Genomic DNA, 22,775 nt, shown 5'->3' with positions numbered 1-22,775 from the left:
ATTAGCAAGCTAGCGCGGATCGCCCAGTGCGTGGGGCTGCACGGCACTAACATGTTAACGAGCTAACTGCGCTAACGCCTTGACGCAGTGCAGTCCCACGCACGGGGCGATCCATGCTAACTCGCTAACGGAGATTTGCTGCGTTAATACGGTTATGACGTTAATGTCATTTTAACGAGATTAACGCTGACAGCAACAAATATGCAACTTCTGCTTTCTTGCTGCTAGGTAAACTCTAAGGTCAACGTAGAAGTCAAAAGGCCAACTTGAGATAAATCATGAAGTCCAATTTCATGAAAACCAGGTGAAACAGTTTAGGAAGAGAGGCCATAGCAAAGAAACTGAAACACGTATCACCATTGGATCACTTTTGCCAAAGTTCAGGGGTCAAAAGATATTTGAATTTTTTCTGGATTTAGTTAAGAGGGTGAAGTTTTAGAACTTGCCTAGCAATATACAGCAATAACCCATTCATCCATTTTCTTCCTCTTGTTCTTATCAGAGTCACGGGGGGCTGGAACTTCTAAAATAGGACGAGAGGCAGGGTACACCCTGGACAGGTGGCCAGTCTGTCGCAGGTCTAGCACAAAGAGAAAGACGACCATTCACACTCACATTCATACCTGTAGGCAATTTAGAATCACCAGTCCAGTTGGCCCAACTAACTGCATGTCTTTGGACTGTGGGAGGAAGCCGGGGTACCTGGAGAGAAAACATGCAGACACCACACAGAGAGGCCGTGGCCACATGAAGGATTTGAACCCAGGACCTTCTTGCTGAGAGACAAAACTGCTGTACCCTGTTTGTTGCTGCTTAGCAACGAACATAAATAACTTAATAAAAAATGCACATGGTACATGAGTACCTATGTTCTTCTATCCAGAAGCACAGCATACTTTATTACTATTTTTGTGCACAATTTTCTTTTCAAATCCTTTAAATTGGTCAGTGTGTTTGTGTTGCTATTGACTACATGTAAATTCATCACACTTTCTTTAACTGACTGGCATAGAGGCACAGTGAGTCACTTTGCACTGTCATCCTGAAACTGAATTTTGTCTACATGGTGTTTTGTTTAGGGGCATGTTTCCACAGCACGAAAACAATAATAACTTTATCTGTGTTATTTAACGTCACTCTGGTCATATGTATGAATACACTTTCGTGATTTTAATAGTTTCGGCAATGGTTTCGGTGGAACGACGTACGTGACTTGAGGCGGAAATGAATAGATTGCAATCCAATATTTTTCCTTCTGTAAATAGCCTATGAGTTGTTCCTGTCACACCGCTGGACGTGAAGTGTGGACACCCAACTCTGCGAACAAAACTGGAAAATGAGATGATGTAGGATTTTCAAATTGATAGCATAGGCAAATCTACTAAAAATCTCAGAAAAGTTCAAATATAGTTTTCTGAAAATCTTGTGAGCACAATAGCTTGAGGAAGATGTCACCTAGGTTTAAATATTAGTGACCTTGAAGAATTCTCCTTAGATATTCAAACTCACACCATACATCCATCTGTTAGCGTTTTTTTTTATTAACTTATTGAATAGGTGTAACTAATGAAGTATTTGGTGATTGTATATGTGAGGAGGAAAACCAAACTTTAAACATCTCTATGCTAATCTGGTGGACATTAAGAGGTTTATTAGTATGAACAACATCATGTCAAATACAGAATAAGAAAAATGTAATCAAGCAAGGATATTTTCACCTATTTTCAACTGATGGTATATAAAAATGTGCACACACAGTTAAGCCTAATGCCAATCGTATCATGTTTGCTACATGAGTTTCTAAGACCTCTATCTCATCAACATGATCAATACGTGCCATAATTTCAAAATGTTATGGACAAAACTCTATTTTGGTCTAAAATTAACATTGTTGTTAACAAAAGTTGCCAAAATTGTATCAAATGCGATACAAAAAATATACAATAAATTTCTGATAAAACTACATCATAAACAACATGATATAGCAAAAACAAAATGTAAGGGTTGGAACTAATTTACTGATCATCCAGCAACACGAACAGATATAGAGAAAGTGTTGAGAAGTGTGATGTTCCCTAGCTCTTTGAGTATAAGGTTACAGGTATGTGCTGCTTGACGAGAAAAGGCTGAGTAACATTTAATTTGGTTTATTTTATTTCAACTGAAGGGAGTTCACACCATGAAAAATCAGGTTTTAACAACTTACAAAATAATTTTTATTAAAAAGATGTTTTTCATCTTACAGAGTTTCTGTTAAATGTCTCACTTTTCTTTTTACATCCACCAAAGTCTTCAAGGTCAACATAATTATTTATTTGTCAAAAGTTGATATAAAGCTTTATAATTGCAAAACTTTGATTCTTAAAAGTGCGGGATGTATTGTCAACATATAGAAAGTACTATAATGGGATTTAAAATATCACGTCACATCTGACCAAAGTGCAAAGTACATTTAAAAAGAGCAATTAATAAAAAATGAATGAAGACAAAATAAAATACGAGTCCCTTAAAAGCACAGCGGACAGTGAGCTGGCTCGGTGGTGGACTGACCTCCTGGAGTGCTTCTTGTTTATATTGTGTTGCATCTGGAAACTGAGTTTTGAGGACTCAAGTTTTTTAATGCTCATTCACAACTGATACATTTAACTATTAAATCCATTCATCCCCGGTCAAAGTCGGGCGATGGCGGTATGTGTGGTTTGTGGCTCAGCTGCAGGGGAGGGGTGGGTGCTGAGGAGCATAGTGCCCAGAGCTGGCAAACTTTCGCCAGTCAATGCTGGAAATCCCATAAAAAAGTGTTTCTGAAAAAGTGGTAAATATTCCCATAAACACGCTCCTAAACCTTATGCAATATGTCATTGCCAAATGGGAAAGGGTATCATATTACTATGTATTAAGATGTCACTCAAGTTCATGCATGTGAAGGCAGGTGAGCAAATACGTTAAACAGTACAGTGCATGTAAGAACACATTCTGGGAATTCTCCAACGACTTCTGTAAAAAGTTGTTATTTGAAGTTGTGTTTTACCGGTCTGCAACAAGGTGGAAGCACCATTTGCATATGCCACAAATGTGCAGCTTACACTGAAAGTTCTGCTTTTGTAAAAACCAGCCTGCCGTCTTGCATATACAGCTTTATGCAGAGAAAAAGTTGTTTTCTCTGAGCAAAACTATTCTATCATCAGAATTATGTCAACATTGATATTAATATAATATAATCTCACCCTATCCCCAATGTCCTCCTCTGTCATACGTCTGCCATCTGTCCTCGTGCCTGGCAGCTCAATCTTCAACATCCTTTGTCCAGTAGATGTTAAATATGGGGCCTGGACATTTTGTGGTGTTATAACGGTGCTCCCTTTTAGCACTGATATCTGTCTTTGTTTGATGGAAATTGTCTCTAGAAAAACACACAAATGTAACCTCTGTTACCAGTTTATTTGTGAAGACCTGTTTGGAAGCTTCACTTCAGAATTTTTGCCATGTTTGTTTATTGAAGCCAGAAGTTTCCACATTTCCACATTTATTGTTTGGATGAGCTTTAATCATAAATTGTATGCATATCATATATTATCTGATAAAAAAATAGCATATAATATTTCATCTGTCCCAATTATGTAACAATTTAAAAATCAGAAAAAGAACTATATAGAGAAGAGTTATGAAAAATGTTATTAGAAAGCGCAACAGGATTATTCCACTTCAGTTAAAGAAAATACAAATTTTACTGCATTTATTTATAGCCTAACCCACCAGGTGAAGATATTGATGTCTGGGTGGAATGTTGTGACAAGAAATATGTGTTTTTTCAGTTACTCAGTATATTGTGACATAAATATGACAAAAAATGTTTAGCAATTTTGGACTCAAATAGATGAGGTGCAAAGGTTATATGCATTTCACTGGTGCATCTTAACACCAAATTGTAAAAGAATATGTTGATATACTTAAAAAATGTAACTTTACAGCCTTGCAGATTTCATGATACTAGATCGGGATAGAAGTTTGACATTTGCATGCCATACTTGATAAAGTTTCAGTTCATACCAGTCCATGTTTATCAATATTGCATGAGTAGTTTAGGAAACATGACCATTTCAAAAATAGAATTTTTCTCAATTTGGACATGTTTGCGAAAATTCAGGGGTTAAAAGAAGAGCGATACTGTAGTGTGGCACTGCCACCTATAAGTTCTCTGTCGTACGTTTGAATCGTTCTGTGCGCAGTTTCCATGTTCTCCCTGTATCTGCATGGAGTTTCTCCAGGTACTCCAGCTTCCTTCTGCAGAGCAAAGACATGCGTGGTTATGTGTTAAACCTGCAGCAGACTGGCAACTTGTCCAAGGTGTACTGTGCCTCTCACATCATGAAGTGAAGAAGTGAAAGAGGATGGACAGTTTGCAGCTCGAGGTCAATTTTGCTCAATAAACCATTGAGGATCTTTTGTGGTTAAAATAGCCAAACACAGCCCTGTCTGCATAGCTGCTGCTAAACCACTGCATTTTACCAGTTTCAATTTTTAATCTCAGTTGACATATGATGTTGTAAAAACAATAATAATAAAAAAAAGTCCTCACCTTTGTTCATCACTGCAGGGGAAATAATGCCGGCTGCAGGTTAGCAGCACTTTGTTGATCTCTGCTGCTGTCATGTGGCGTTTTAGAGGTATTGCCATTACCTGTTACAGATAACTAAAATATTCCAGTATTATGAAGAAAGCATTATGTCCTGTCAGTCAGCACTGACAATATAAACAAGTCCTGATATTGAGATGGCATTTAATTAACCTGCAACTGATGTTCCTTTAAATAAAAAAAAAGCCTAGTATGACTTCAGCAATGAAGGGTACTTTCCAGTCTTGATAGCCCCAGTCAAATTTGCAACACTGGCATCTTTTATTCCTGAACTTACATGTCAGTGAAGCATGCAAATAACGGCAGGAAGATGGAAAAGAGGAACCGCTTTATCTTCAGCTTGTCGGGCCAGTAAAACAACAGGAACAACAGAAAGGTTCAGATACAGGACGGATAAGAATAGACACAGAGGCACATAATAAATAATAAATAAACAATACTGATAATGAAGAGATATGTGTGTGCGCGCGCATCTCTCTGCAGTTTAGTTCAGTGGATTGGAGCTCATCGTCTCTTCCATTCATGCATGGGATTAGGATGACGCTCTATCGTGTGCACAAAAAATGTACAGTTTGCCTGAGCGTGCAGCAGAGAGCATTCCTCACACATGGCAACATGGGCTAAAAATAGCCCCTCACTCACTATTATAGGATATTTGCTCAGCAGCTCAGGTCCACATTTGTTATATACATGTTCTCTTAAGTTGCAGTCATCCTTCATCACAGTCTTCTCACCATCATCTAAACCTGCTGCTGATGGATTTTATCAGACAGCAGGAGTGGAAACACTTGTATCATCAGAAACGCTAGAAACACACAAGCATTGCACACTCCATTGACTATATAAGCTGAATTTGTGCATCTCAAAAAGGGTTATTTGAAATAAATTTTAAAATCACTGCTTACTTTTAATTTAATTGATTTAAATGTTAATAATGCACATCTGGTTTTTAGCATATATAGTTAATATTAGTCAGTCATAAGGTCACAAATGTACCTTAAATGAATTCAGCTTAGCCTGGTCACACCGAGTAATGGCCATTATCAATCTGATTTAATGTTTTAATATATATATGGGAAATAATTAGGGATTATTATAGCGCTATATATTCATTAAAATTGTTTAAAATAGTTTGAACAACCTTTTTCTCACTTGAGGAATAAATCATTTACTGGGTTGCAGGCACAGGACATAAATCAGTGTATTAAATAATTCTAAAAATAAATATATAAATAAATATATTTACTAGGGGTGCAACGATATTCGTATCGATATTGAACTGTTCGATACAGTGCTTTCGGTTCGGTACGCATATGTATCGAACAATACAACATTTGTAATTTATTTTATCAACTTTCCTTCTGACGATGCTGTCTGTGTTGAGCGCTCAGTGAATCTGCGTTCGACTACTTCGCCTAGGCTGCACTGTGAGCGCAGATCCACTGAGTGCTCAACACAGACAGCATAGTCAGAAGGAAGAGCGCAGGGCAAGCTAGCGAGACAGAAGTTAAGCTCTCCAGATCTGGCGTTTGGAATTATTTTGGTTTTCATGTGACGTATGACCCTGAAGGTAAGCGAGTCATGGACTAAAGTAAAACAGTATGTTGGATGTGCCGTGCAATGCTCAATTACATGGGTGGGAGCTAGTGTGTTAGCGCAGTTAGCTCGTTAACGTGTTGGCCGTCTAGCCCCATGCACGGGGCGATCGGCGGTAGCTCGTTAACGGAGATTTGCCGTGTTGTGGCGTTAAGGTCATTTCAACGAGATTAACCTGAAATCACTAGTGGGAACACAACGAATATGACTGCACATTTACGCCGACATCATCCTAGTGCAAAGACAAAAACAACAAGCATGCTACTAACTTTAGCCGAGTCATTTAGACAGCTGTTAGCACATGATTCTCCTTATGCTGCTGAGAATATAGCCCAGAAGAAGCGGATTGTATAGCTTTTATTTTGGAAAGAGACATTTCTCTGTAATAAACTCTCTTTTCCAAAGATGAGTGATTCCTCAATCAGATACAGGGCTTGCAATATCACTAGCCCGACGTCCTGGGGCTAGCGATTTTTTTCAGTCGGGCTACCAAAATCTATCTCTTCCCTGCCCGTCGGGCTATTGTAGGAAGAAAAATATATGTCAATGCTTTTGCATTCTTTCAGAAATGTAGCTGGGTAATTATGTCATTGGCATCGGTGAGCCACTGTCAATATCTGACATATTGAAATCGCGTTTGAATTTGCGCTTGTTTTTTTGCTTTCACTTTGCAATCGCGCGAACTGTGTATAGAGAGCGACAGCACTGATCTGTGAGTGATGATAATTTGTGCACCAATTCCTCTGACATCGTCTTATTAATCGTTAGCTCACTATGCAAACATGACAAGTGAAATCTCCCGCAGCAAGCTTAAACATGTGAGAGGTTGATCGCGCAGAGAATCGCTGAGCTTATGTGAGTGCGTGTGTAAAAGCAGGAGGATATATATTTCATTTCTTCTGAGCCAAATAAGACAGGTCAGGGTGAAGAAGTGACAGCCAAAGAAAAGCTTACCACAAAACGGAGAAGTTATGACAAATCAGACTATAAGGCAAAAAGAAAGTGCAGCTTTATGGTTTCATGGACAAAAGAATTTCTGTGGCTGCAATATGACAAGCTAAATAACCAGGGCTGCACATAAGTGGTCCACAGGTGCGCATTCGCTGTCAAAATAAAAAACGCGCACAAGGGTTAGGGTTAAATTTAAAAACTGTACTTTTGAGTTAAAATATATATTTATAATTTTAATAAATGACAAATTAAAAAGGCATGAACATTTTTTTTTGTATCGAAAAAATATCGAACCGTGACACCAAAGTATCGAACCGAACCGTGAATTTTGTGTATCGTTGCACCCCTAATATTTACATATTTCTAGTTACAGTAAATCTACAAGGTGCGTCCAACTCATAAGGCTGACAGAAACATGAAGAGACTTAATGAATAAATTAAGACAACATCTGTCTTTAGGGCTTAGTCTTAAAAGCGTAGCATTAATTCAGATAAGCCCTGAAGTTAAACACAGCTGATCACTCCCAACCTTCATCAGCTTGACCCGTAACATTCTACGTATCTACCAGCAATTTTGTTAAATATACTTGTTCAGCTGCTTGTTAATGCAAACCGCTAATCAGCCAATCACAGAATCGGATTTAGGCGTGTAGACATGGCCAAGACAGACTGGGGAAGAAAGGTCATTTTTAAGAGACTTTGAACATAGCATGCCAAATCACAACAACAGTTGCTTCAAGATGCTTTATAGTGTAAGGTAAGACCCTACAAAACTTCCTGGGTAGGGAAATAAACCTGTGTGTTGTTGGAGTCAAAATATGTAACATCTTGTTAGGGCTCTAAAGCCCATATGCAGGGTTGCTTCAACTGATTGTAATCACTAATTCTGGCTCATGGCTCTTTCCAAACAACCGCTATAGACCATCTGCTGGGACAGGGGTTTCTTCTGGGTAGAACACTCAGCAGCTGAGTCATGTCTGCAACGTAATGCAACACACCCATTTTGAAATATACATGTGAAATGTCACACTTTTAGCTTCATTGTGATTCATGATGTTTAGTTGTGTTTTATAAGGTTTCCAGAAAATCTGAGCTGAAAATGCTTTCAAAACTTAAATATATGTTACATCATATACTACAAAAAATATCCTTTTTGCACCAACAAAGAGATTCCAAAAGTGCTCAGTTCAGCTGAAAATGTTTGCATATCACTGTATGTTATGCAATGTGTCCTTTAAAAATATGAGGATACTGAACATGTGAAGGACAGAAGACATGTCACGCCAAAAAAAAATATCTACAACAGATGCACAGTATTTTATTGTCATGTCCTAAAGAAATAAGAACATAACTCAGCAAAATCATAGCACGATAGCTGAGAAATGCATCCGGTGTTTCATTTGATCAATCTACTATTCACCCACAAATGATGAGTCAGGTCTTATGGAACGATGACTCCAAATTTGAGTTCAGAGGTCAGGAAAGAATTACACAATTCAATGATTGTCTACAGTCATGTTTAAGACACGTAGAGGCTCTATCATAGTTTGGGGCTTTGTTTTCAATTAGTGGTATTTGGCATTTTGTCTAAACAAACTGCCAATGCAGTAAAAGACCTGCATAGAAAAACACAATGGAACGCTATCAGTCATGGATTGGCCTCCCCATAGCCAAACCTCGACATTACTGAAGCAGTGTGTGATCATTTTGTCAGAGAAAAGAACAAAAGACCTCCAACATCCAAAGAAGAGCTTTGAATGTCCTTCCAGAAGCTTGAAGAACCCTTCTTGAAGGCTATTTACACGAATTATGGATTAGTTTGCCTAAGAGGGTTCCGGTCGCGTTGAAGAAAAAAGATGGCCACACCAAATATTGACTTCCAAGCTCATTAGAACAAATTCTGTTTGCTTTACATGCTATATTTTATGTATTTCCCCTTTTCTTGGCAAATTATAAAGAAATTGGGGTGGCTCAAGACTTTTGTACAGTATTGTAGATACAGATATATTCACATTTTGCATATACGAAATGTTAACATACTTGCATATATACATATCTAAGAACTGACTTAATTATACACATGTGCTGAATTTCTGTTACAACTGGATTTTGAAGTTTGATAAATGATTCATACTGATAATCATCTAAGTAACTTAAGTTGCGTGTAAATGGAAGAGTCTGAAAAGATTCCACTCTTTGAAATGCGAGGGTGTGGTTGTATTATATTTAACTACCTACTCATATAGCAGACACATCTGGGGCTAAACATGACAACTCAGAGCACTTTTGGCTCAGTTACAACACTGGTAAACGGCCCAAAGCTGGACATTATGTCACATGCAGATGTGCGTGGTACAATCTAGGCAGATACACTTACCCTGAATAATTTGTGTCAGCCAAGGTCAAATTAGGATATAAGAGACCTGCACATGTAGGACATAGTTGGACTATTATTACTGCCTGGGTACTAACAGTATGAAGGTGCATTAATATATTCATCATGATTTAGGTTTAATAGTAATTTAATTCCATTGTTAAGAATTTGCAAATAGAGCAACAGTATTTTGAGCATTTTAGACAAGGACTCATGACAAGTTAGAGCTGGTCATTGTAACTGTGAAGCTCAGTGGGTGATCTTTAGTCAATCCATTTTGATCTAGAATGAAACATTTGAGCAATGGTTCAATGAACATGTGACCAATAAATCCTCTATCAATATAAAAGTGTTTTATATTTCTTTTTCTGACAGAAAGTACTTAAATCACGCTGTCCTTCACACTGTTTCCTGCACTGATACTAAACATTTTCTGGTTTCTAGACATCTCTGACTCTGCTATAGACAATGAGTTCAGACTGATTCTTGAAGTTGGCTTTAATGTGAGGACTCAGGGCTGTGTGTCGGACAGGGTCGTCTGCAGTACGGGGGCCCCACAGGGAACGGTTCTGGCTCCGTTCCTCTTCACCATCTACACTGCAGACTTCTCCCACAATTCCACCCAGTGCTTCCTGCAGAAGTTCTCTGATGACTCTGCAATAGTCGGCCTCATCACTGATGGGGACGACAAGGAGTACAGAGGACTGACTCAAGACTTTGTGGACTGGTGCCAGCTGAACTACCTCCAGATCAACGCCAGTAAAACCAAGGAGCTGGTGGTAGACTTCCGCAGGCACAAGCATTCTCCACTGCAACCACTGAACATCCAAGGTATGGACATTGAGGCTGTGGACAGCTACAGGTACCTTGGTGTTCATCTGAACAACAGACTGGACTGGACTCATAACTCAGACGCCCTCTACAGGAAAGGGCAGAGCAGGCTGTACCTGCTGCGGAGACTCAGGTCGTTTGGGGTGGAGGGCCCACTCCTGAAGACCTTCTATGACTCTGTGGTGGCTTCTGCTATCTTTTATGGTGTGGTCTGCTGGGGCGGCAGCATCTCTGCTGGGGACAGGAAGAGACTGAACAGGGTGATCCGAAGGGCCAGCTCTGTTCTAGGATGCCCTCTGGACCCAGTGGAGGTGGTGAGTGACAGGAGAACGGCGGCTAAGCTGTCATCCCTGTTGGACAACGTCTCCCACCCCATGCAGCAGACTGTGACAGCACTGAGCAGCTCCTTCAGTGGGAGACTGCGGCACCCACGGTGTGGGACGGAGAGATTTCGCAGGTCTTTCCTCCCCACTGCTGTCAGACTCCACAACAAAGACTTTAACTGAACAAACACACACATCCACACATATGCAATAACACTAAGTGCAATAATCTTTTCTGGCATCGTTGTATTTTTACTCAGTTGTATATAGCATTCGTATTCTATTTTTATCTTATTGTATATTTTTATTCTATTTTATTCTACTGTATATAGTATATTATTTTATTCTATTCTGTACAGCTGTGTACTGTATTTATTCTTATTGTATTCTAATTTTTGCCTCATAACTTTTGCACTGTCCACTTCCTGCTGTGACAAAACAAATTTCCCACGTGTGGGACTAATAAAGGTTATCTTATCTTATCTTATCTTAATCATCAGCTGAGATGCTGCTTACACAACAGAACTGTTAAAGTAGTGATGCTGACGTTGTGTTAATGTGTGTAGACAAAATGCTCTATGACAGAGCTTCGTGTCACTCAGTGGTCAAAATACTGTAAGTCTGAACTGGTTTCATCAGGAATTGTCATGACCTTGTAGGAACCATAGTTGTCTGTCTCTCTGTGCTTGGTATGCAACAGTCTCCTGCCCAGGGTGTATCCTGCCTCTTAGTCTACAGCAGCTGGGATAGACTCCAGCACTCCTGTTACCATGAACTGGATATCAGAAGACGATGGACATACTTGACATACAGCCTCCTTCTGAAAATATCACTTCCTTTTCTCATCTACTCACATGCATCACCTGCAAGGTGGACTCCATTCATGCATGGATACATTTCGCTGAGTGTGTCACGAGAGGCAGAGGTTTGGTGATGTCTTTAACCCCCACCACCTCATAGAGATCCAATCCACTGTCTTCTTCATCACCTCTCACACTTGTCTGCTTTGAATGATGGATGGGCAGCTTAGTGTGGCTTGTATTTCTGGAGCAGGCCATCAGGACACCAGCACCATGTGAAATAATCCCTTCTTCCACTGACACCCAGCTCAGCATGGTATTACATGCCCTTGAGCTGTACTCTCTCTCTCATTCTCTCCCATTAGTGCTCCGTCCCTCTTCGTTTAGCCTCTCTGCGCACTCTTCATCACTCTGAGCTCAGGGAGATCATATAAACTGGCTAACCCATGGCGGAGGGGGTGGTGCTGTTTGTGTGAACTTAAATGTGTATGTGTGGATGTAAGGCCCATGATGTTCGGATGAACTGCAAGGTTAGAGACAGTGGAGTACAAAGCAGGATTTAGCATCACTGCTGTGAATCACAGAGTGAACTGTGCTGCTGCTAAGCATCAAAGAGACGTACCTCCTGAACAGCTGCAACGATATTTGGGAAACAAAATGTGGTAGCAGACAGCCTGGAGATACAATGCATCATTACTACAAAGCTGGCACATTAAATCCGAGTCGTTCATGTTGTTCATGAATCACTGAGGTCATATTGAGGGTTTACTGAAAGTATGAGGTGCCTTTTTCAGGAAAACATTGAGTGCTTCTGATCCTTTTATTTAGAAATTGTGAAACTGGAAACGTAATCACATCTCTAGTTTGATCCCACAGAGCTCTGGCTCTGCTCTGGCTCTTATCATTTCCTCAGCGGCAGTCCTGACAAATCCTGATGAAACCAGTCCAGACGAAGCAAAGCAGTGCATCACATAGAAACGTCACTCTGAGCTCAATCAATTCGCTGACACGCAGCTGAACTGTTAGAAACCTCATGATTTCACAGCTTGACTCCGTAAACACGACCTCAGCTGATGATTAATATAAACGTCATGAACTGAGTTTTTTGAACAGAGTAAGGTTTCCATTACCCAGAAACCAGAAAAAGCCAAGCAGCTTCCCATATACATGTTCACCACACTGCACTGTGCTTTAGAGTAATATAAAAAGGCTCACTTATATACTTGCATACGATATTAACACTAAATAACACAATACTGTGCAAAAGTCTTGAGCCATACCATTTTTATTTTTATTTTGCTAGGAAAATGTGAACAGTAGTCTTCATGAACTGTTATCCAGGCTTCTCGAAGGAATTCAGAGCTCTTATTTGTATATTGAACTTTTATTCCTTCCTTCTATTCGCTCTCAAGATGATCCCATGCTGCTCAGTAACGTTGAGTCAGGTCTCTCACTGATAGGATTCCATTGTGCATGTGTTTTCCCTCATATGCTTTTGCTGTATTGGCTGAGGGTTTGGGATCATTGTCATGCTAAAAAAAAAAATGAAGCTGTTGCCAATCAGATGCTTTCCAGATGGTAGTGCATGGTGGATCATAATCTTTAGTTTTCTGCATACACTACTGGCTGTAAGGCATTCCTAAACCATGACAGAGTGTCCACCATGTTTTAAAATGGCTGTACTCACTAGTGAACCTGTCTCCGGACCTCCTCTGAACATACTGATGATAATTTCTCCATAAGATATGTTTCCTTTGATTTTCCGACGGTGTAAGTGACTGCACGTCTGTTCCAGTTAACAGACGCTTTACTTTCTGAACCATCCTGGTGTGAAAGTGTGCTGTAAGGAGATTAGCTGGAAACTAAATGAGCCCGGATATACCTCATATAGAGGGATAATACCTTGGTCGTATGACTTATTATTGGAGATTATGTATCAGAATTTCAGGAGCGGGACCACGCCTCCAAACACACTCCTTCCAGTTGTCATCTATATAGGTTCCCCCAGTTCTGCAAACTGTTCATTCTCGTTTACGTTCCCCACCCTCCTTGTTTTCAATTCTTTAACTTCTTCACTTCTATTTAGTACATGGGGATCTGCCAGGCCCAGGAGCTGTCGCCAGGCCCCTTCAAGGCCTTCCCCAAACCGGAGCTCAATTCATTTAGTAGGTAAAGCATTCACCTTTACCTATTAAAACGCTGTCAAGCCTAAAATGAGAATGTGGGCCCAGCTAGTGAAATGCTTTTTCAACTCACTGGTTAGCGCTGTTTATCCCCCCCCAAAAAACAAGAAAAAGATTTAAGTCAAATTGCGTATTGTAGGTGAAAAAGAGTAAACTAATTAAAGAAATTCATTTTATTTCAGAAGTCATTAGGCCTGTATGGATATCTAGTTTTAGGAATTTTTTTTTTTTTATAAGATAATAATAAACTACAATAAACTATCACGTTATTTAACATCACTTTTCTGCCTATGTGGGTTCTCTCCAAGTACACCAGCTTCCTCCCACAATCCAAAGACATTCATATTAGACTAACTGATGATTGGCAGTAGATCTGAATCTGAGCATAACAGGTTGTCCGTCTCTCTGTGTTAGCCCTGTGATATACTGGTCACCTCTTCAGAGTGTACCCTACCAAGCATCCAATGACAGCTGGGACTGGCTCCAGCCCTAAAATGGAAACTAGATAGATGGATGAATGTTGCTGCTTATCTTAATCTGCCTGTTGGAAGTTCATTATTATTATTTACTTCTTCCTGTCAACAAGGTGTTTAAGACATTCCTCAGAGATTTGCATCCAGCTTTACATGACAGCACCACACAGTTTTTTTTTTTTTGATGACCGCACATCGCTGACATGGTGACATGGTGTGCTATCCTGCTGGAATAAGACATCTGAAGATGAATATGCTGTAGTCATAATGAGATGGAAATTGTCAGCAATAATGCTCAGATATGTTGTTAAACCACGATCAGCTGATGCTAAGGGGCCCAAATTAATATATAAGGCATGATGGATCCATGGTTTTATGTTGTTTGCAGCCAATTCTGACCCTCCCACCCGAATGTGGCAGCAGAAATCAAGACTCATAAGAGCAGGCAACATTTTTTTAAGCTTCTATCGTCCAATTGTAGTGAGCACGTTTGCAAAATAGGTTCAGTTTACTGTTCTGTAGCAGTTTCAATGTTCAGCATATTGCGCATTTATATATGCTTGTCTAGATACCTCGGTTTATCAACAGTTGATTATTTGAGTTGCTGTTGCCGTCCTATCACCTTGAAACAGTCTGGCCGTTCTCCTCCGACAACAACAAGGCATTTTCACACAGGGAACTGGATGTTTTCTGTCAAATTTTCTATCAAATGCATTATCACTGCAGTTGATACTTTAGTGTAAAATTTATTTCATTTTTATAATAGACGTCTTAAATACAGATTATGTTTTATTGTCCCATCCTCACCACTCATGACGAAGGGCTAGAAACCATTGTACTAAACTGGACTGTGCACAAAACAGACTCAGCCTTGACTTGTTACAAGAGAATAAGCTGCAGTCATACCTATATACCGGTACGTAAATTAAATAATAGAATACTTCTTCTACTGCTGATAAAGGGCTTCAAGGACTGATGTGTCATACCACGTCATATCATGTAACTCCACAAATTTTAAATGAAAATTTTTTAAATCATCTTGAAGCTACAGCAGGTAACTGTATCAGATTAATAAAGGTATTTCTAAGTAAATTCTCTCCTTGCAGCTTCTTAAAAATCTGAATATTTGATAGTTTTCTTATTATATTAAACTGAATATCAAGTTTTAGACTCCTGTTCAATCACACCCAGCATTACAAGGACATATTATTGACGTCTGCATAGTAATGAAAGCATTTTTGATTATATTGCTGAGACTTTATGGGTTTAGGTAGCAAGTATATTATTTGCTGTCTGTCTTTTGTTTTGGGAAATAAAACAAACAAACAAAAAAAAACACCACACCTCTCCTGAGCAAAAAAATCTTTTTTTTTTTTATTTCTCGTTGAAAGGAACTTGGTAGAATACAGCAGAACACACATGACTGAAACAGCTGCCATTTCACGTAACACAGTACAGGAAGAAGGATGTAGTTCAATCGCATGTGTAATATCATATATAGTATACTCATATCAATAGAAAAGAAAAAAAAAAACTATTGCTCCCAGGTGTTTATTTTTTTCATATGGCATTTCTCTGCTGTGTTGAAGTGGGTAAAGTAAAATTCAACGAGAGGTTTTGCACACCAAAGGAAATGGGACAATGAGAGTGACATTTCCCAGAATATGTGGGAAAGTTGTGGCTTTTTTTTTAATTAGGCTGTGAAGTAAACTTTCTTTTGTCTATTGCAATGCAGAAATAAAACTTTAAACCGCTCTCAAAAAATATGGATAAATACCATTATACAGCAATCAGAATATGCAAAAGAAAAGAACACAAGGCAGCTCCGCGTAAGAGCAGGCATGCAAAAATGATCATATTTTAAAAAGGAGCACTAAAGACGAAATGTCGATGACTTCAGGTGTTTATGTTTGCGCCATTTGGCAACTGATGGAAAGCCAATTCATGACAAAACATGGGTTAAAAGGTGTGGACTGAAACGAGGGGACAACTCGATGCTCTGTAAAGTGAACTGGAGTGCTGAGTGTTTGCTGACAAACTACTTCAGTGAAGTTGTTTCTATAAATTGCTATAACATACTCTGTTATCAATTTGTTGTACTCTCTTTAATTTCCTCTAAGGAAAAAAAAAAAGACATGTTAGGAAAAAAGCAGGTATGAAATATCACCCTGGACATTTGCATCCAAGTTTAGTGTTTTAAATAAGCCACTTTAGGCAGCATTATCTATTAAATGTCTCGTATTTCTAAGACATATTTTAATATATCTCTTTTGAAAAATAATTCTATCTATACTTGATCTTTTTTAGTAAGTAAATCTCTTCCAGTATATATATTTTTCTTTATGTTCCTTTAGGTACAGCACCCCATTATGGGTTTTAGTTTTCCAAAAGCACCTAATTTATGTTACAATCAGACTGAATAATACTTCAGTCATTAATGGTCTGAGTTCAAGATTAGAGGATCCAAATGGTGAACCCTAAGTGAGTCAACAAGATCAATACCCTTGAGACTGTAGCTCAAGCCCGGCAATATTAAGCTTTTTTTAAATTCGTGACCAGTGCTACAGGCCTGAGCTCACTGCGTCCCCCTTTGAGAAGAAGGTCACAGGGGTCAGACGTGGCCATGCATCTTAGGAGACATCATCAGTTGCCACAGATGGCTCAGCTGCAGCAACTGGCTGACCAGATCTGCACCCAGAACCTCTTGAGGATGATGCACAGGCACAGGTAGTGCTGATATATATAAATATATACCCCAAAATACAGATGGGACTTGCCAGCCCTGAGACACAACGAGCCAGGTGTGAGCAGGCCACACCGCAATTCAGCTATCGGAGCAAGAAGTCAGCACCTGAGGAATGCCCAGGAGGGAAAGTGGAAGGGTGCAAAACAAGGAGAGAAGAAGGGTGGGAGGTCATTTGAACTCATTTGGATTGTCTGTAGAATCCAAATGAGTCGTGTGCTTGTAACAGATCACCTTACAGGGAACCTCACTGGGCTGAGAGGATGTCCGGCGATGCCAAGGGTGCCACCCCACTCCCATGTAGCTGAAACTGTGGCTCTGAGCGTTGTGGGTCTGTCTGGGCAAGCTGTTCATTACAGGTCACTTTAGACAAGAAACACACACAGCCATGGTGAACGGTGCAGGTGCTCTGGCTCACTGGCACACTGCACCTGCTGGTTTGGGTATGTCACATGTTTCACACTTCCTTATTATCATCACACAGACTACAGGTCAGCGCCAGGTGAGCTCTTACCATTTGATGTCAACTAGAAAGTGGTACCGGTAATCTACTGCTGTGTCTCTGCCAAACTTAATTTGCTGGGCTACATGTGAGGTCATATGGACAATCAATATATTTATATTTATATATATATTCATATATATTTTTTAAATCAAAGGGGAAATCTCATACAGGAGCTGACTACTGCAGTCTGCACTCAATTTGCTATAACATCCACCTAAACTTTATAACATTATTCTCTTATATAGACAGTAATTTCTCAGTCAAATATACTTTTTTTTTAATTATTTAACTCCGGATTCATTTCATCATGCACAGAATAGTCGTTCCTCTCTCTCCGTTTATATCCAGGCTTTGCATCATGTTGTCAGCTCCATCACAAATAGCCACCACTCCTCTCTGCATCAATCGTCGTCCACATCGTCTCCCTCCGACTCCTCTCCGGCTCTCCTCTCGTACATCTTATCCCGGTGCCTCTCCTGGATCTCTTTCATTTCCTCGGCGTAGCGGCTGAACGCTCCCCCGAACTTGCTCCACGCCTTGAAGGGGATTGTTATAGAGTTTCTGTAACTGGGCTTTACTTCGCTCACCCGCAAGAAAACTCCATACTTGTTGGATCCAACGTCAAAGAAGAACCGCTTGGAGTCCACCATGATTGAGGTGCCCTCCGGAAGCTCGCTGTAGCCCCCGGCCCCTCCGCCACCGGCAAGCTCTTCCTCATCTCCCCCGTAGTCGTCTATCAACTTGGCCAAGGCGTCACGGAACTCTATTAAGCCTTGGGCCGGGAGTGCGATGGTTTGTCCAGCCTGCAGGCCAGCACCGGGAATGCCACCCACTCCGACTCCGAAACCAGGGCCTCTATTGACGGTCTGTCGGATCCGGAGAAACCGACCCCGCTGGTTCTCCTTTAGGTCGAGGTAGTATTTTCGGTTCTCACGCACCAGGAACTCGCTCTTCAAGGCCCGTCTAGGCCCGGTGTCATCCCCACCGGAGGACTGAGCAATCTGCTCCGGAGTACTAGGCCCAAGTTGGGCGTAGTGCTCTATGAAATCCCCCAGGTAGTCACGGAACTCCGCCGCAACTGACATAGAGAGGGTCAGCCGACTTTTGGAGCCGCCAGCTCCGACTTCGGCGATTTTGATGAACCGGCCTTTGGCGTTCTGCTTTACGTCAAGATAGAAACGTTTATTCTGAATGTCCAGCCGCTTCGACGCCAGTTCCTGGGTCTCCGGTTCCCGCTGGTAATGCTGAAACCCGCCGCCTCCACCCCCTCCGCCACCGCTGCTGCCACCGCGCTCACTACCACTATCCCCATCCGCCATCTTCGCCACCAGCAGCCCGTTTTCTCTGCGTATCTTTGACCCCCACCCCCCTTGTTACCGAGCTCACGGAGGCAACCGGACGCTGACTGCTGAGCTCCGGTTGGCTGTTGTGCCTGTCAGTTAAAACATCAGACGAAGAGCCCAAGTTTTCATTCGCTATTTCTCCTGCCTGTCAAGACAACGTAACGGCTTTCCAGATGACATTCGAGGAGATACTGTATTTGCAATCCATAACTGCTTATTGATTATTTGTAGCATATGTTCAGTGGAGTACATGTCATTTAGAGATCATTTTACAGCCATAACTAATTCATGTATGACGCCAGTAGAATAATATACACGTTTGAAGACGTTATTCGTGTCCTTGCACTGAATTTCATGGATTTCACTGAATTAATCCGAGCTATAGCCCGCTTTGTTATGTATTTTGTACGGTTTTAGGATGGATGTCCCTGGAAGGACACTACACACAAACACACAGTCCCGCCTACTTCGTGGTTTCGTGCGCAAAGACAGGCACGATGAGCTTAGGGTGGGGGATGGGTGGAATTTCTGCAAAGGGCAAGGCTATTGGTTTAGACTGAGATTCGAAGTAACAACGCACTCTCCTATTGGCTCTCTCGGCTCCCACGAGGGGTTGCATGCAAACGATTTGCGAAAAGGTTTATTGTTTCTTTGCTTTCGGGAGCCGAAACTGTTTGGAATCTACTCAGCGCTACAATAAAATAACGCGTCGGGAAAAATGGTATGTGAACTCGGGGTAATGCTCAACGTGTTATAGGATATATTGCCGTTTTTTTTAGCTTGAATAACTGTGCAGTTGTAGAAAGTCCTGCTTTGAATTTGAACTGGGGAAATCCGCGCAGAATGTGTGTGGTTAACAAGCTTGCTAAGAAGCTAACTGACAGCTAAACCATTAGCATTATCGTTACCGTAAGAAGTTCGATTCGTGTGGATTTTCGGCTAAAAGTAGACTGCTTTTAAGCTTTGAGTGTTTGTTCCGAGTTGTTTTGGGTATATTTGCAAATTTTTGGAGGTGGGTCGCTCATTTAAGAGATTAAACTGCTCTTTGAGTCGGTGTAGCCTGTGGATGGTGCTTTAGCAGTAACTGCAAGCTAACTTTAGCTAGTTCGTTGGCTTAACGGCTGGTTAACTGTTAGCTGCTGAATAATTCCTTTAAAATAAGTCTGCAGGTGATGCAAATTAGTAAAGACTACTTTGTGTTTTATTTGAGTCCAAGTGACTTTAAGTCCAACTTTCTTTGTCAAAATCTCTGAATGAAAACTTGACCGCTGACGGTCTTAAGGCGGCGCGTCTGTTTTGTTTGTCGCGGGGTCACTGCCAGCAACCTGCTGACAGGTTCTCGTATTTTTTAAGGAACTGAGTCGTTATTGTCTCTATTAAATCGGTTATTTTATCTTTAGGGTGTATACTTGCTGTTTCCGGGGCCGGTTAACGTTGCTACTTTTCATTTCTGTTTTATTTTTGATTGGCGGGAAAGCGACAACTGTTGAACCGGGCGTAACGTAAACTACTAGAACAATAACACGGAGAGCTCAGCGGTGACTCTCTAATTTATTCAGATTCGATTTTGCTATGTCACTTTAAGTCTTTTATTTTTCATTTAATACAAGTCAGGCGTATTCGTTTCACATTTGCTTCCACTTAATGATTTCATCTTCTTCTTTTCCGTTTAATCACTCAATGCAGGCTGGTGGCAAAGCAGGAAAAGACAGTGGCAAAGCCAAGGCAAAAGCGGTGTCGCGCTCCCAGAGAGCTGGTCTGCAGGTAAATGTCAATCATTTGTCGTGGTGCAGTTTGTGGCTTTGCTGCAGTTTGTGGCTTTGCTGCAGGTGTTAAACGCCACAGGACGTTTGCTTTTGAAAAAGAAAATTGGACCACTATCTTACTTCTGTTTCCTGACAGTTCCCAGTGGGTCGTATCCACAGGCACTTGAAGACTCGCACAACCAGCCACGGTCGTGTAGGAGCCACAGCAGCTGTTTACAGTGCTGCCATCCTTGAGTACCTCACTGCTGAAGTAAGACTTCCCATTCCCTCCATTGTAAACTTTGTTTTGATTAACAGTGTTACTTAATGTCAGCTTTGGTTGTTTTCACTGTAGCTAATTTTTTTGTTGATATGAATCCTTGTTTCTTTGTTTTTTCCAGGTACTAGAGTTGGCGGGTAACGCCTCCAAAGACTTGAAAGTGAAGCGTATCACTCCTCGCCACTTGCAGCTGGCCATTCGTGGTGACGAGGAGTTGGACTCCCTTATCAAGGCAACCATTGCTGGAGGAGGTGAGCTGGCAGTTTTCTGGACTGATTAATCGATATTTTATATAAACCATCTGTGTACAGATTGTATTCTATTTACAGATTATATATGTAAATCTCATGTACATTTCCTTTTGCTTTCAGGTGTCATTCCCCACATTCACAAATCCCTCATTGGGAAGAAGGGCCAGCAGAAGACTGCATAGATGCCATGTTGACCAGAAATTTGGGGGCTTGGGCTTTGAACGGACCAGGAGTTCACCTTTGTTCTTTTTTATTATTAATATTATAGCAAACGAAGAGTGATTGTTAGCCTTTGTGTTTGTTATATTTACCAATAACTAGATAAAAAGTACAGAAAACCCCTTAAAGACAGTAAACCCTTTGTATGTTAATGTAGAGCGTTTGACTGGGGAGTTAATGATTATTTGAAATGGTGGCAGTGAATTTGTTTGATTGGCCTGGCTCTGTGTAATGTTTTATACTGAAAAAACAAATTGTTAAACTGTTTTTTATATAAAAGATCTTGTTTTGTGGTTATTTTCTCTGAAGTTATGATATTTACTATGACACATTTTTAAGGAGAATTTCTTTTTTGAAAGTAAATTGGATAACAGCTAAATAGTAAAATGGTGCTTCTTTTCCTTTTGACTTACTGTAAAAAAAAAAAAATTGAACTGCACAAGAATAGTGATGTATTAAAAGTTACTTTTTTTTTTTTCTTACATCAAAATGAAATAACGTGTTGTAACCGCCTGCTACAGTGTTTTGTCTTAATGTTTACAGCAGTTGAAAAAATGTGTTAAACTTGAAACTACGTATTAACAGTGTAATCCTCAGCTAATTGGGAAACACTGATTGTAAACTTGTTGCCTCACTGTGGAACACAAGTCCTGCCATTTGTCAGCTACATATCACCACTGGGTACATTCAGTACTCTGATACTTTGGGAAAATAAGTAGAGGATAAGTAATCAGCGCTGAAAACATTTGTCTACACTACCAAAATATATAGGCATACTAAAAATATATTTATATTCCCCTTCTAAAAGTCCATTTCATTTTTAACGTTCAGATTTTGGAGCCTTTTTTTCTTTTTCTTTTTTAAGCTGTATTCAGGGAAATGACTTTGCCTATTTTATCTTTGAATAAACACCATTGGCATGTTATCTCTGACTTGGTTTGAAACATAAACTCATTTATAGAGACTGGAACATTACGTGTGACGCTGCAAATCATGAGCATAACTCCAAATATGCTTTCACATTGACTTATAGTCGTATTTTGGAAACTCCAGAATGGTTAAAAACAAGACTGCTCTTATGACTCAAAACAGCAGTACCAGATAAAAGCTTTCTGCATAAAAATAATTTCAGAAAATTAATGTTAATATAAAATCCAATCAAAACTAAACTATAAAGTAGCTTACGTTTCTGAGATCTTATTCAAGTTAGAAATTTCAAGTGGTCTTAACACTGGTTCAGGCTTTTATGTCAGGAGGGTTATCCCCTACTATTGCCAGTTACTCCGTACACTAAATAAGCCTGTTCTTTTTTACATTGACATTAATAATAATTTATCCTACAGCTAAATATATCTCCACACTGAAAATACCCCGAACGGAAAACATGGGAAAGTTTTCTAAAAACTAAAAATCGTCTATTTCAATTTATATACCATCAGTTCTCTTAACATTCTTGTAAAATTTACTGACAGTTGTTTTAATTGCATGATTGTTATGCATCACTAAGATAGAGGGTTTTACGACA

At 40.1% G+C, this 22,775-nt stretch overlaps 2 protein-coding genes across 4 annotated transcripts; one reads left to right on the top strand and one right to left on the bottom strand.

Moving 5' to 3' along the window:
• Positions 1–15,511: 15,511 nt before the first annotated feature.
• On the bottom strand, positions 15,512–19,186 carry LOC146697489 (transcriptional regulator protein Pur-beta). The gene has a single exon (XM_085476258.1). The coding sequence runs from the start codon at positions 18,729–18,731 to the stop codon at positions 17,814–17,816; it is 918 nt and encodes a 305-aa protein (XP_085332384.1). The 5' UTR covers positions 18,732–19,186; the 3' UTR covers positions 15,512–17,813.
• Positions 19,187–19,290: 104 nt separating this feature from the next.
• Positions 19,291–22,175, top strand: h2az2a (H2A.Z variant histone 2a). 3 transcript variants are annotated; one of them, XM_085476261.1, is made up of 5 exons: positions 19,291–19,480; positions 20,442–20,519; positions 20,658–20,771; positions 20,902–21,031; positions 21,152–22,175. In XM_085476261.1, exons 1-5 carry the CDS (start codon positions 19,373–19,375, stop codon positions 21,211–21,213), a joined length of 492 nt encoding a protein of 163 aa, XP_085332387.1. In that variant the 5' UTR covers positions 19,291–19,372; the 3' UTR covers positions 21,214–22,175. The 3 variants fall into 3 exon arrangements, with proteins under 3 accessions (XP_085332387.1, XP_085332386.1, XP_085332385.1); XM_085476260.1 differs by having other exon boundaries at positions 19,412–19,476; XM_085476259.1 differs by lacking the exon at positions 19,291–19,480 and having other exon boundaries at positions 20,436–20,519.
• Positions 22,176–22,775: the final 600 nt, after the last annotated feature.

This window comes from Copadichromis virginalis, linkage group LG12, assembly GCF_057382275.1.
Source record: "Copadichromis virginalis isolate Kocher_CV1m ecotype Utaka linkage group LG12, C_Virginalis_male_GT1.1, whole genome shotgun sequence".
Taxonomy (NCBI): Eukaryota; Metazoa; Chordata; class Actinopteri; order Cichliformes; family Cichlidae; genus Copadichromis; species Copadichromis virginalis.
The sequence above is the reverse complement of the archived record's forward strand: the minus strand, read 5'-3'. Positions and strand labels throughout refer to the sequence as shown.